This window comes from Heliangelus exortis, chromosome 6, assembly GCF_036169615.1.
Source record: "Heliangelus exortis chromosome 6, bHelExo1.hap1, whole genome shotgun sequence".
Classification (NCBI taxonomy): domain Eukaryota; kingdom Metazoa; phylum Chordata; class Aves; order Apodiformes; family Trochilidae; genus Heliangelus; species Heliangelus exortis.
Genome location: NC_092427.1, coordinates 37,839,724 through 37,855,096, shown reverse-complemented (window position 1 = coordinate 37,855,096; position 15,373 = coordinate 37,839,724). Strand labels below are relative to the sequence as shown.

Here is a 15,373-nt window from a genome sequence, read left to right as displayed (position 1 = left end):
TTATCACAGGAGGAGCCTAAAGTGAAAGCTGTGAGCTGTGCTTTCACAGATCTGTATCATCCTGAGCAGAGGATTAAGCACTGCTTAAGAATCCTTTCCAGAGACAGGTTTATCCAGTCTCCAAGTCAAAGCACGCTGAACTCCATGTGAGTTCAGAAGCTTTTGGCTTCCTCTGTGAGAAAAAGCAAGCTTCCAGTGGAAATTACAACTAAATTACTCTTCTCATCTCTGGGATAGAAGTAATCTCCTATGTCTGTAGGTCAGCCATAGCAATCTGCCTGGCACAGCAAGAGAAAATGTTGAGTCTTGTTTCTTAGATGTTTTTAATACAAAGATGTCTGTGCCAAAAGAATCTAATGCCACTTTGCTACAAATCAGAGCTTCACTTCTGATCAAAAAGGGACTGAATCCAACAAAAAGAGGTTCTGATTCTTCAACAAAGATCTCTGCACTCACACTCCATTGCAAGACTCAAATCTAAATGGGAAAATCAGCTGTAGCCATTAAAAGTTATTTATCGTATGAAGTTAAGTGTAGTTAGTGGCAGTAAATTATCTCACTGTAATTAAGGAGATAAGTAAGGTACCTAACATACCTTTATAATTCATCCTAACTTTCTTCTGCAGCATCTGATTTGAGCTGTTCAGCAGATCATTCTTGAATATATATGCTTCAAATGCAGAATATGTATTTCTAGCAACTAAATGCAGTAAATTAAGTGAAGTACTGTAATGAATATACTGTATGGAGATTGAAGATGAGGTCAGAAGATGTAATGTGCATATTCTTGGTAGCTGATTCTATTCTGAAAATGAGAAAATATATTTATCTGTGAGTCAACTGGTGTGTTTTGGGGCAGTAAATCAGTTTTTCCCTCCAGTCCATCCAGGTCTTTTGCATGCTGGTTTGTCACTCACGCAGATATGGGAGGAAGCATCATTTGTCATCTAAAAGAAGCAGCAAGAAATGAGGACAGTGATTTGTTAATTTGTTAAAAGCACCATGTACTTCTAACCCAGAGATACTTAAACCAGACCCTTCCCTCCCCTCTTACCATCTCAGTGAAGTTATCTGCACAGCCTGCCCGGATTTGTTCAGCAGTCAGAGGGCTGTTCAGTGCAAAAGGCTTTTTCAGTCCCCTTTCATCCCTCACTCTTGTTAGTGCATCTCTCAGTGCAAAGAACACAGAGCATCCCAAGAAAAATCCTGCCTCACCTATCCCCTGAGAAAGGAAAAAAAAAAAGAGTAAAATAGGTATAGATTATGAGCAAATAAGAGGAGTAAATACCATAAGAGTGTCAACTAAAAACCTTAAAATTCAGTGATTCAGAAAGTGTTTTGTTCACCAGTATGAAAGTTTATTTCAGGTTCAGTGGAAGCAAGCTTAGATCACAAGTCTTCTAATGGTAGCTGCTTCCAGGGAGCTAAAAAAGTTGATTCAAATTTTGGCTATTGATTTTAGAATCTTTTTGGCTCACGGCTAGACTGGAATTCAGGACAACTGGCAGATAAAACAATCCATACTCAAGAACACATACAACTAAGAAGCAAAGCCTGACCTCAGGATAATTCCCTGCAGACAAATACCACTGACCTTGCTGGGCTTGACATCTTCTCACTGGTTCTGGCATAGAATTCACATTTGTTCCTTATCTCAAAGACAGGTCAAACCCACCCTTATTCCACAGTTCTCTCAGTGCTGCACTATTGAACATTTCAATCTGGACTGAATTTGGATATTGCAATTGAATCTGATTTATCTCCTTGCTAAAACATGATAACCAAATGTCTTCCCCAAACATGGTGCATGAAGACAGAATCACACCTTCTTACAGTGTATTTTAAGGTTAATTACAGGAGGTAAGTTCACAGAAAAGTATAAAAGCCCTGTTTGAAGAAGGGTATAAGAAGCAGTACTAGAATCAGAATCAACTTAGTTGGTATGTTTACTCCAGCCCTTCAGATTATCACCACATTTTAAAAGTAAGGTTTGAAATTCAGCTTGCAGTTTCTGTGTATGATCTGTTGAGGAAATCCTCAAATCACTACTTGCTGACCATCTGACAACATCCACATTAAATCTTTACAACATCCCTGATGTTGTAAAGTTGCTAAAGATGTTGAAATGCTAAAGAAGAACTGAAATAGATGTTTTATATCAGAGTAATTTCTCTGTTTGTCCTGAGATCTTAGAATTAGGCTCTGTGATAGTTTGCTTACCTTGGATGCATAGATGGCATAGGGATTTTGGGAAGATGACAGCAGGGAAACACTAAATTGTTCTGGAATATCACAGACAGCAGGGATCTTGTACTGATCTGGACCCCGAGTGCAGAGGGCCCCTTCTGGAGAGTACTTTAACTCCTCCATTGTGTACAGTCCAATGCCTTGCACACAGGCACCTTCAATCTTCAAATAAGAAAAGAAACAGCATTTAAGTTCTCTCATTTGGCAAAGTGGGCAAAACTCTGGCAAGAACTAATTTGTACCACTAGCTGTTAGAAGATAATTTTGTCTCCTGTTTATCTAATGAGATCCTTCAATATTTTAGGGCTATTGTGTTGGGCAAAGCTTTCACACTCCTCTTTCACACCAGGCAGAGGGAGACAAATGCTTTGATGGCAAAGTGAGGAGACCTGTGATCCAGTCTGCAGTGAAGTCAGGTGTTTCCCTGCTACCAGGTGGGGAAGGCAGCTCTGAAACAGCAGAATTTGGAGACTGTAGATCACAAAAAGGATTTAAGTCCAGCTGACAGTGGGCTCAGACACAGGAAGTGTTACAGGTTGACACCATGAGTAAAATTCAAGCCTCATTGACATCTACAGAATTCTAACTCAAATAGGACAAGTCTATAAACAAAGGACCTAATATGATCTACAATTTATAACATTATCTGGTAAGAAATTAAGAGTTTCTGAATTAATGAACTAATCTTCACTTCAGAAAAGGCTATCAGTGTAACAGAAATAAGACAGCAGGAAATTCTGGGCACATACCTGTCCTATATCCACAGCTGGATTTATGCTGCATCCAATGTCCATAACAATGTCTGTTCTAAGGTTCTGTCAATAAAATTCACATGCACATCACTGAGAGAGATGTGTGGCGTGGGGACATCAGGACATAACGTGGGTTAGAGCAGGTATTCAGGGCAAGAATCCTTGCTAGGACTGAGGCCTCTCTGTGTACACAATTTCAGTGCCCCATTACAAGCAAAAAAAACTTGTCTCAACTTGAACAGAAATTTAGCCAGACAGCCCTGCCATATTTTTCCCACTGCACAAGGAACCCCCCCATAAATAAGCACTTACAGAGGGCATATGATAAGCAGTCTATGACATTTAGCTGTCCAGATGGACAAAAGCCTGGAAATTGAATATTTAACCCTACTCTAATTTGTTTGCTGGCAAACAGGGAGAGAGCAAGCACAGAACATGTCTGCCATAACCCAAAAGGTGAACTCCTGGGACATTAATACAGCTGTGCCAAAAGCTGGTTAACACTGTACAGCTTTCATTCTGCTCTGCCTGTAATTTCCATGTACAGTGTTGATATATTTACTACAACATGAAGGCAGGTGACTTATTAATGCAAAATGTGAATGGCTGTCAGAGCATCCAGTATCACAAACAAACCTCCTTCACATTATTTACAAAACTTCCAAGACACTCAGTTATTACCTTGTGATCTCCTGTTAGACAGTTAATTTCAACCTCTGAACAAGAAGCTCCATAAAGAAAATAAGAGAATGGTTTTCCTTCCCCTTTCTCCCAATCCATGTTTTCATTGTAACCTCTGATGAAGCAAAAAAAGTCCATGAGAAGAAAATGGATGAATGCTTGCATCATAACAAAGCAGGTGAGCACTTCAAGTAAAATCTTAAATAACAGGTCAGAATCCCAACAGTTGAGGTCCATGAAATCCCACAGAGCACCAGTACTTTAGGTCTGGTGGAACTGGTAATAGTTATTGAGGTAATAGCACATAAGGGAATTCAGAAAAAGCAAGGAGAAGTGGTCAGGATCTATGAAAGAGTATTTTATGAGAGATACAAAAGAAATAAAATGACAGAAACTGTCTACAGAGTGAGAGGGTTAAAAGAGGAATACTGAAAAGAAGGTGAAATTACTCAGGAGGGAATGGGACTAAGCCAGGAGACTGCAGCAGCCAGAAGTGATGGGGTAAATCCAGTGGGCATGAGAGGTCAGTGAAAGGCACCATCTCCCAGGCACATGACCTGTGCCACCAAGGCACATTTTCTGACCATACAGGACTGAAATGCCCCTGTAGAGCATGTTTTAAATTATACCCCATAAAACAACTGCAGTATAATTCAGAAGGCTGAGCTGTGAGTTGAAAAAGGGATACACAAAACCCACATATTTGACTTCTCACATCCCATCTATCTAAGCTGGCTTTGGGATTCTTGGATGGGGGAATCCAGCTGGGTAGGATTCAATACAGGATGTGAGCCTCTGGAATCAGCAGGTGTTTCTGGGCATCATTCAATTCCAATAGCACAGTAGGACTGTTGCTCATTGCTTTGGAGATTATCAACACTCCTAAAAGGCTGCATAAGCAGAAAACATGCTTGAACAGACTTAACAGCAGGAAGAGGCATTTTGTTTGGGCTTTTCTCAGTGCTTTAAGTAGGTATGGGGTAGGGTTTTTTAAAAAACGTTACCATAAGCTGTCTCTTAAGCTCAACGAAAAGTTTAAATTCTCCTTCCTCTAAGGAGAAATAACTTTAAGGTTTAGATCTAAAATTAAGCAGTCCTAATTTCCCACAAGTGCACCTGGCTGCTAATTACAGGTGTGTAGTGGGTAAACATTCTAATTCTGCCCCTCACTCTTCCTGTCATGAAACTCGGTGTGATAATTTTTGTGGGTAAAAGTGTAAATCATCTGTAACACAACAATATTTATAGCTTGTAGCAATACAGACTCCAGTAAGTAAATTTTATCTTACTTCGTTATGGGCAGCAGTCACTTTGTTGATGCTTTCTGGTTTGCTGATGGCTGAATCATGGAGCAAAGATGGGACAAAACATTCTTTTGATACTTTCAAGAGTCCACACAGGGCTAGGCATAAATTAGCACTCAAACTTTATACTTCAACCCCCCACATACCAGAGAATTACATATAATATAAGCAGAGCCACCAGAGAGAACTATCACATGGGATATTCTATTCACAGCATTGGTTATCTTCAGAAATCAGTCCTGGTCTAACCTATGTGTTTTTAAGGAAGAAAAATATATTACCTAAAGTAGCCAGTGGCTGAAAGACTCACACTCTGTTCAAAAGCTTCTTTAACCTGTAAAATACAGCAGTGTTTGTGGTAAACCAAAGAAGGAATCAGGATGGAACACATATATTTGCTTTTTTACATATATTTACTTAAACAAACAAACTATAACAAACTGGAGAGTTGGAAGACCAGCTGAGTTAAGCCTGTTTAGCTGCACGTGGTGCCTAATATTGTAGGACTAAAGCCCCTTTCAACAAGCAATCTGAATTCTTTTGGCAATACAATAAGGAACAGACCTGTCAGCAGTGGTGTTCTTGCAGAATCTTTATTACTGGTAATGCCACAGGCAGAAAAGGCCCTGCTCAGTTTTTCTGCCAACTACAATAGAAATGGATCCCTCTTTGTCAGTGAACAGATCCAGTTGATAAGTCACTGAGATGAGAGATCTACATGGCCATTTGCACTAAAACTACAGCTAACAAGAGAAATGCTCTTTGCAGTGCTCTTCTGCCAGTGGTAAAAACAATAGTTTTTCCCTGTCTCCCATTCTCCTGTTAGATTTACTCAGAGACAAAAAGTTAATTTACTTTTTTAAAGTTTTTAATTAACCGTAATTTACTGACTTTGCAAGATGTAGAATTACTTCTCTGCATATATAACAATGCTTTCTTAGGTCTTTCTGCTGGTATTTTTGGTGTATCTGAATTATCCAAATCAATTTGGCACTCACTAGAGGAGAACTGGATTTTACCTTTGCATACATAGATGTCAGTTATCAAGCTACCACCTGTAGTTGAACACCATTTGCTACTGTGAGGAGTTACTACTGCCAGGGAAGCCTTAGCACTTTTGCAGTTATTATTTTATTCCATCACTTGAGCAGAAACACCTCAGTGTACTGGATCTGTGAATGCCTCACAGCAGGGCCTGTCCTTTCCAGCAGGCTGCAGATAACAAGCTGTACTGGATAAGGTAACATCCAAAAGGGTTTTCTGTTAGCAGCTCAATACATAGCACTGGATTCCTAGCCATATCTTCTTAAAAATAGTTGGTAGTATAGCACAGAGCTCCTAGTGAAGAAAATTCAGTTTCTAGCCCTAAAATTCTATTCCAATTTCAAGTGGGCAGCAGAGAGGGGCCACTTCTGTAAGAAGCTTTAGCACTGTTACTGTACTACTCTACTGCAAATGTAACTAATATTATAATTAATCACATAGTAGAGCAAGGATTCCTGCTACCTTTCCTGCAGCTCTGTAATACACTGCACATGGGAGAGAGGGGGAAGCAGGAGGCTGAGAAGGCTTCTCTTCACTGATTTAGTAAAAATTACCAAAAGCCATGTAGAAAAACTGAGACTGTACCCATAACTCTCTGTCAGCCTTCTGGCAACAGCTTGTCTGAGGGTAAGCTGGGTTGGGTTGTGTTATTGCACAAGCTGATATATTTTGTATATTAAAAACATCTGTGCCTTCAAATGTGGCTTCCCAGATACCTCCCTCTCTTTTCCAGCTAGATATGATCTAGGGATTGCTTCCCACACAACCAAACCAGCACCTACACTCTCTCTCTCTATGAAATAACCTGCTCCTGCAGTTTTTAACTCTAGGATCATTGGGCTGAGCAGTCTGACAAGACTCCAATGTATCTATCATGGTCTCTGCAAGCACACAAAACACTGTGTAGGATTCACTTCTCTTACCCAGTCATTCCAGGTTCCTTTTGGGTTCTTGTTCATGATAGGCTGCAGGCGTTTCAGAAGGGTTTGGCAAGCATCCTGGTGAGAAGTCAGGAGAATGTAACACAACATTTATCAAGGGTACATTTGTTACTATTCAAGTTATGTCCTAGTTACTGGTAGTTAAGATATGCATTACTCTCAGCTCAGTTTGAAAAAAGATGGTGGTATCTTTTATTTTAACTGCATAGACATAAATCTTCCAAAGGGTTAAGCTGCAAGGGCTGGAATCTACGTGATTCAGTACATTTAGAAGGGGAACAGGACACAAAATTTGTATGGGAATGGTTAGTTTGATAGATGAAACAAGGATTTGTATCAAACAGAAGCCTTTTTGGGAATCTCAGATGATATTCTGAAAACTCCTAAGCATCATAGCTGGGAACTGACAACAGGTGATGTCTCCTCCTGGCAATCTCCAGTGGTATCATTGGAAATCTCAAATGATTTCTGTAGGATCACTAATGCTTGAAGTTTAACAGGGCATTCTGTTAAATTAAATACTGCTCTTTACCTTCACAGCCATGCCATTGACATCTGTTCCTGCAGACCCTGCAGAGGCACAGGCATTAGGAACTGTTGTTGTGCTTGTTTCACAGAAGTGAATGCGTGACATGGGGATGTTCAGTTCCCGACTAGCAACCTGTTTCAGGAAGAACAACAGATTGTTCTCTGGTTTACAAACATTCTCAACACCCCAGCAGTTCCCCAGGACTTGCAGGAAGTCAACAATAGGAGCAATAAAGCTTTAGCAAGTCCTCATTCTGCCCAGTTTGTCAGAACAGAAGAAGGAGAAAGGAAGGGCAACGCTTTAGCTGTACTCAGGCTCTGGATTGAGACTCTGGAGTCCAACATTTGGTTCCTGATTTTGCTGCTGACATCCTGCATGATTTAGGGCAAATTATGCAGCCCCGAACCCCAGGCTTTCATTGACTTGATTAATACCTTTACAGACCCATGTCTCAAATATCCATTACAGAAATATGCTCATAAAAATACTGTCTGGACTGGATTCTAAACTGAACAGTGACTGCCTTTTTTTTACCATGGTTATATGGGCTCAGTCCCAAAAATCTTATTTCTAATAATCCTCTTCACATACAACTGGAAAATAAAAAGCAAACAACCTCTTGCTTCTTCCTTCTTTCTCTGTAACTCTTACTGAAGGCATCTTTGCTTGCTAACTCTTTCAGTGCAAAGAGGCAGTGGCTATGCTGATAAAGAAACTGTCCTACTTGTCCACTAACCAACTAAGAAGAAAACTTTCATACTGCTTATCTGCATGACAGGTAAAGCAAAAGGTAATATTTATTTGGATAAGTTGTTACCTGGATCATTTTTGTATGAATACCCTGCCCCATTTCAACTCCACCATGTGTCAGAAGCACAGACCCATCAGTATAAATATGAACCAGAGCAGCAGCCTAAAAAAAAAAAAACACAAAACAAAACAACAAACAAAATCAAGATTGGATTAGTGAGGAATGTGTTGTATACCGTGACAAACTGATGAAGCAAATATGACAGGTAGAGTTTTGAAATGCATTTCAATTTATCTGTTCAATGCTTTTGAATAGAAGGCAAAATTTGGAATTCTGGTCCCTCCTCTTTGTCCATAGTGAACTTCAAACAAAAAAGACAGATTCTTGGAGACGTGCCTTTTCTGTTGCTAGATTCTGGAATAATTCTACACCTAGTTCCTCAGTGGCTTAAAACAAGCTGGAGAACCTCCCTCACTAGTGGCTGCCCATGGAAATTGCTGCAAGTTCCATGTTCTCTCTCACTGCTGTTTGGAAGCCCTTGGACAGAGGTTATTCAGCTGCATGGTTTGGGGCAGGCTGTCAGCACCAGACACATTAGGGAGGTTCTGAATGAGATTTTCTTCCTGGACTCAGCTAAAAGTAGCACTGTAGACTACAAAGCCTCTGTGACTTCAGTCTTCAACACAGACAGTTAAACATGACACAAGCCAGTCAATTAATTTTTAGTTGACAAAATGCTGTCTGTTCCAGAAGCACTCAACACCTACATTGAACAAAATACTAAATACTACTAAAATACTACTGCCCTTCCTCCTTAAATTTAGTCTTTGATGACTTTGTTCTTTAAGAACACCATCCCATAGTATCTCCATGGTCAGAAAAAGTGAGGTCAGAGCTATTTCTGGAATTAATTACTTACCCCATAAACACTTTGCCATCAATCTCCAAATCTTTCATGAAGTGTTCAACTTGCCTGTGCCAATACCACATCACAGGAGATGGGAATGGCTTTTAAGAATGCAGGATCCACACTGCCTGCACCCTGAAAACCCAACAGCTTTGATCTCAGCTTGAGCAGAGCTAGAGGCTTCAAGGGAAAAGCATCAGGAGGATGATAGTTTTGCAGAAGTTGAAAGGTAACACACATTTTGTACCCTAAAGAAGAGTAGCTGTTATTTTCTCTGGATAAAAAGCTTAGCCCCATTATTCTTCAAAGCAACCAACCTGAGAAAGGTATCGGGTGCCCATTCCAAAGGGAAACTTCAGTGGTACAATGGCAATCCCTTTTTTCTTCCAGTAATTTTGTTTGTTAAATTCACTGATAGCTGCTTTCCTGCTGTAGTATGCAGATTTCTCCAGGCATTCATTCCAACACCGTGTTAAGTTCTCTGCATCAAGCTGTTGTTTGAAGTGTGTCTGTTCATTCCCCTTATACATATTGATTTCCCTAACCTGAAACAATAAAGGTAACAGCTATCACACCACGTTAAAGGCAGACTGACAAACAGACTGACAGATAGAAAGGGCTTTAACTTTCCAACTTTGCAGACATCATTTCAGGAGATAAAACACATTAATTCCATCACCTTTTCTGGTGATAAACCAGCTTTCTCTGCAACTTCTGTTATCCAAGTTTCTGTCACCAGTCCTGCCTGGGGAAAGCCAAACCCTCGGAATGCTGTGTTGGATGGCAAGTTTGTTTTGCAGACACAAGCCCAGCATCTTAAGTTGGGAATCTTGTAGGCATTGTCCATTCTTAATAAGGCTACTTCTCCTACCTGGGGTGGGGGACAAAGAGGCACAGCTAAATGTCAGAACAGTGCTTCCTTCAAATTCACATCTTCCTCATCTCCTATAAAGACCTTAACTTGAGACAATTAGCTTTAAAATTGGGGTTTTGTCCATCATTGGCAATAAGGATAGTCTTACACACACACACACACACACACACACACACACACACACACACACACAGATTTTATTTGTACATTTCCCATGCAGGATATTAGTTTTCACTTCTTTTTTTGATATTCCCAAGACACAGCTGATGCTATGACTAGTTGAGTGCTGGTCAGTACTTAAAGATATAACAGACACTTCATTTTGTGATGGATTTTGCTCCTCCTTTGGCATCAAAAGCCACACTGGACTAAAAATATACAGATTAGAATTAAAGCAAGAGAAGCTATGAAACGAACTGTTGAAAGCATTCTGAACTACCATTCCCTGTGGAAATTCCCAGTTAAGGTTTAGCCTATGTGCTATAGCCTACAGTGTCTCCTGGATCTCATATTTTTCTTTTAGAGATTTCACAGGACAAACACAAAAAGACAAGAAAAGGAAAATGCTATATCTAATAACTAAAACTAAGCACTAGGAGTCAAGTTTTTTCTTTTTTAAAAAAAGTTTAAAAATGTTTTGATGCCTCATGAAGAGGCCATTGTCTCTCTTCATCATTAATGAGGTCTCTCAGACTGGCAAACTTGAGACTGTTTTCCACTGAGCTTTAAACAATGAACTTCAAAACATTTCTGCATAGAAACAACTAAAGATAGTTCTGGTGAAGTAACTGTGCATATGAATAATCTCATATAATGCTACCTTTTCACTTAGGAAATAGAAACTGAAATGTTATTTGTGGAATGAAAAACAAAAAGAACTTTGTTTTTTTTATGATAACCACAACTTTTATGGATTTCAGAGAAGACATAGATGAAGTTGAACTGTCTTAAGATGGTTATGGGTAAATCAGATCAAATAAAATGTACTGCTGTAATACAGCATGACATGTTTATAATGAGCAAATAAGCCTGAGAAACCATTCATTAAGTGAATGTGTAGGAAAATATCAAAGTAGCACAGTGATTCATTGAACTGAAAGGTTAAACCACCAGGTGCAGGTTTTCCAGCAACCCATGGGCCCTGCATCAGAAGGAGAGATGGTTAACAATCCATGTGGAAGGGAACTTGGCCCTGCTAATGATTCCTCCACATTGCAAGATTTGTCAGTTTACAAAATCCTTACCTCAACAGATTCATTAGGGGTGCATCCTCCATTAATGTAATATTTGGTATCCACAGCTCTGATCCTACCATCGTTCATGAAGCCAACCTGGAAGGACCAACAATGACCTCTTTAGGTTTTGGTATTCACTCATTTCTTCAGTGCTGGTATATTTTGGGAAATGAATGTAAGCCACACAGTTAGGGTCATACTGCACTCTTAATTTCTGGGCAGCATTGCCTGGAACTGCAGAAGGGTAAGAAAGAAAGAATGTTCCAAAGAATGGCTTCCCCAGCTCATTCTGAACATGAGAGAGGCAGCTTCTAAAACCTCTCTAACTTCACCTGTGTAGCAGAACAGCAGCCAGAAATTGTCCTAATGAATAGCTATGACTGATTGCAGTGCATGAGCAGGAAAGAGATTAATTTCCTCCACAGAAGGAGTTTTCCTCTCTGACATTCCTTCTGCAAAAAACTAGCTGCTCCTTTGTGTGACCTTAACCATATGGATGATTTAAAATAAACCTCTGCAGAAGAACTCTGAGCTAGTTTGGCTTCTCATTCCCAGCAAGAAAGACAGAAAGAGCTATAAAAGGAAAATGACATGAAAAGACTAGAAAAAAAGAGGCAGAAGCAGAGAAAAGGCTGTACTGGTACTTTATCTCCTGGGTTCCTGGCTAGTAGCTTTGGTTTATAAATGGAACTGCTTATACTGATTGTCATTAATAGAACAAACTTGAATCAGTAACACTGAAACACTTCTTTGCAAAATCTAGGCAGGTATTTTTTCACTGAATTCTTGTGGCACTCACTTTGTATTTAGCAAGAAAAGGATGTCTGCCCCCAGTGATCAGCATATCATCCCCTCGGCTCAGGATCAGGCGCACTGCTCTTCTGCTTCTACAGCAACAACAACAACAGCCAAGTTTAATTCCAAATAAGAGGTTTTATTAACAAGAGGGATATTCATCATGTATCCAGATCTAGCCATGCATATAAATGTGCATCCAGATCAGATTTCATACACTTAAATGTATCATTCAAGCTATGTCCAGAGGTCATATATTTTGCATTTACTATCGTGCCAGAATTTTCATTTCATCTCTCAATAAGGTAACTCTGTGCAATAAGATAAGTCAATAAGATAACTGTGCAAACTTCTTCTTACAAAACTGGTATTTCACTGTTCAGACTGAACTGTGTTAATCAGCTATTGAGAGCTGTACTAAAAGAGAGTGCCTTGGAATAAAACCAAAGCATGGATAATAAGAATATGAAAATTAGTCTACAAATGCACATGCGATTTAAAATAATTATTTCTGAAAAAATAGACACAAGATGTAAAATTTTAAAAAGTGTTAAACTGTTAAAAAATATTAATATACGTCCTGGATAATCCAAAATACAGATAACATGGCAAAAAATAATCAAGAGCAGTCTGTACAACAGTGACAGCAGTAACAAGAGAAATGCACTGAGCTAACCTCCCAGATTTCATGATCCTTCTGGCTAAGACAGGATGTAGCCTGGTGTGCACCCTGTAGCAAATCAGTTGTGCTTATAAAAAAAGTTACTATCCCCTGACAGCTAATTGCCAATATTTTTCTGCCAGGTTTGGAGGATGGGGGAATGGAGCTTTATGTTTTAAGGTTCCTAAATTATTTCAAGTAGCATTAGCAAAAACATACCACCTAATAGACTGAAGCTAATTCATCTGGAAGATACTGGGGACTGAACTGTAACTACTTGTTCTTAAAAGCAGTTCCACTTATTCCATACAAAGCCTCAGTAGATAGGGACTACCCTTTTGAAGTATTTCTAGCTTATACAGCTACCTATTTTTTCAAGTCCCTTGAATTAATTCAGTTGATGCTAGGGCTGCTTTATGTAAGCAGTCCAACAAAACAAAGAAACACACTGAACAATCTTTCAAAATGTGAACAGGCAGGACTTTATTACTTTTGGGCTAGCAACTTTGTGGAAGGACAAAGCATTTTAGCCCAGATACAATACTTGTTCACCCCAGATGCTCTTCATGCCCCCAGACACACCCCCCACACTTACTTGTTTGCAGCCACAGCAGCAGCTGATGCCAACAAGCCAGCTCTGAGGATTTTCCCACCAAAAGCTCCACCAACTCGTCTGACATGGCACATGATCCTGTTGGCTGGAACACCCAAGCTTGCAGCTACCATCTCCTGTAAAACCAGTTTTAAGCTTTTAGGCCAATTCAAACTAAAAGCTAGGGTCTAAAATTAAAACCTTTTCTAGAGAAAAGTTCCATAGATGATTCTAAGTTTGTTTTGTTTGTTTTTAAATCAGATTAAAGTAACTCTTCCTTTACCCTGGGTTAAAAAGCAGTAAAAAGATGATGGTTTATCAGCAGACTCTGACTCTGCAGGTGCTCAAAGGAAAGCTGAGGGATGGAGGAGTCTCAGCCCTGCACAGGGAGTTTTTTCATGCCTACAACAGTGGGGCATGAGGTCCTCTGCTTAAAGGGAAATAAGAGACTTTTACTTCCTCCTTACCCTCAAGGTGCACTGCTCAGCATTTACCAGGGTACAGCAGTACTGTGAAGCTGCTGCTGTTGGCTAATCCAGGCATGGGATTTCCTGTGCCCTCTGCATCTAAACTGCTAAGATCATGGAATGCCAGGTTGGAAGGGGCCTCAGTCTGGGCCAACCTTTCTGGGGAGGAACACAGTTTAGATGGGACAACCAGCACCTTGCCAAATGGGGTCTAAAAAGTGTGCAGTGTTCTGTTTTTACAGGTTCAACCACGTCCTCTGAGAATGCTCTGTGTTACCTGAATGGTTGTTGGGTGCTGTGTTGACACATACATATCCATCTCCTTATCCTCTCCTCTTGGAACAGCAAGCACACTCTGAGTCTCCATGTAGAAGTGCTCCTGCCCCCCGATGCGGAGCTCCCCTGATCCCAAGAGAAAAACACAAGTGGTGCTGAGGGAAAAGGGCAGCAGAAATGAAGCAGGAAAGACCTATCTGCCCATTAGCCTGGAGAGTTATGGTCATCACTGTCACATCTTAGGATGCTGCTTGCATGAAGGAGCAACATGTAAAATAAAAACAGAGATGAAACTCCTTGCAGCGTTACATTGCTCTTGTTCCAGTGGCACCATCAGAACTCAATTAGGACTGGACCAGTACTCCCTCCAATGGTGACAACATTCAATAAAACAGATGACTTGAACAAAGGATGGCCATCCTGGAGAAGGTCAAAAAGAAGGCCACCAAGGTGGTCAGGGGGCTGGACCACTGGGTGTATCACAAGAGGCTGAGAGAACTGCATTTATTCAGCCATAAGAAGAAAAAGGCTAAGGGGAAATCTTAGTGCTGTCTCCAGCTAACTAATGGGAGAGTGTGGAGAAAAGCAAACCAGACTGTTTCAGAGATGCACTGGGGAAGGGTGAGAGGCAATGAACACAAGAAATCCCAACTTGATATAAGAAAAAAAAGATGAAAATGGTCAAACATTGAAAGAAGAGCCTACAGAGGTAGTAGAATCTCCATCTTTGGAGGTGTTCAAAACCTACCTGGACATGACCCTAGTGACCTGCTCTAACTGCACCTGCACCAAGCAGGAGGCTGGACCGGGCAACTCCCTTCCAACCTGTTCTGTGACTCCAGGACCACAAGACCACCACTAGGTTTAATCACACTTTCTCTCAAATGACCAGGAGCTTTCTCAGGACTAGTGACTATATGGAGAAAAGGTAAAACTGGGACAGTTTTACAGACAAACACAGACAACAACTTCTCACCAAATGTATTCTGCAGTTTACCTTCAATTATATTATCAACAGTGTCAAATGCCTGATCAACATTCCCTTGTTCTAGTTTTCTTTTTGGCTCAAAGTATGAGTTGTGCTTTATAGCTTCCTGTGGTGGGGAGAGAGAGAAATAGTTTTTTTTAAGTATTTGAAAAGTTCTTAGCTTGTTGTGGCATTTTACTCTCAGGAGAAACACCCTTCTCTTCAGAGATGTCAACCACCAGCTATCCAAGTCAATGAACAACTGTATTTCATCACTTTCCTGACATTGTTGATGAGCTTGTACAGCAAGTGAGCAAGCCAGCATGGAATAAGAATGCAGCCCCACCATC

General features: G+C 40.2%; 1 protein-coding gene across 1 annotated transcript in view; it reads right to left on the bottom strand.

The window, feature by feature from the left end:
- Positions 1–420: 420 nt before the first annotated feature.
- AOX1 (aldehyde oxidase 1) overlaps positions 421–15,373 on the bottom strand; it is a 31,278-nt gene continuing 16,325 nt past the window's right edge. Inside the window, exons 20-35 of the mRNA XM_071747912.1 lie at positions 15,054–15,150; positions 14,058–14,182; positions 13,317–13,450; positions 12,065–12,152; positions 11,275–11,361; positions 9,836–10,027; positions 9,474–9,701; positions 8,316–8,411; positions 7,502–7,630; positions 6,952–7,026; positions 5,266–5,318; positions 3,681–3,795; positions 2,997–3,062; positions 2,221–2,409; positions 1,055–1,222; positions 421–947 (exon numbers count right to left, since the gene is read on the bottom strand). Coding sequence (XP_071604013.1) covers positions 864–947; positions 1,055–1,222; positions 2,221–2,409; positions 2,997–3,062; positions 3,681–3,795; positions 5,266–5,318; positions 6,952–7,026; positions 7,502–7,630; positions 8,316–8,411; positions 9,474–9,701; positions 9,836–10,027; positions 11,275–11,361; positions 12,065–12,152; positions 13,317–13,450; positions 14,058–14,182; positions 15,054–15,150 — 1,926 coding nt within the window. The 3' untranslated portion in view covers positions 421–863. The remainder of the gene's footprint in view (positions 948–1,054; positions 1,223–2,220; positions 2,410–2,996; positions 3,063–3,680; positions 3,796–5,265; positions 5,319–6,951; positions 7,027–7,501; positions 7,631–8,315; positions 8,412–9,473; positions 9,702–9,835; positions 10,028–11,274; positions 11,362–12,064; positions 12,153–13,316; positions 13,451–14,057; positions 14,183–15,053; positions 15,151–15,373) is intronic.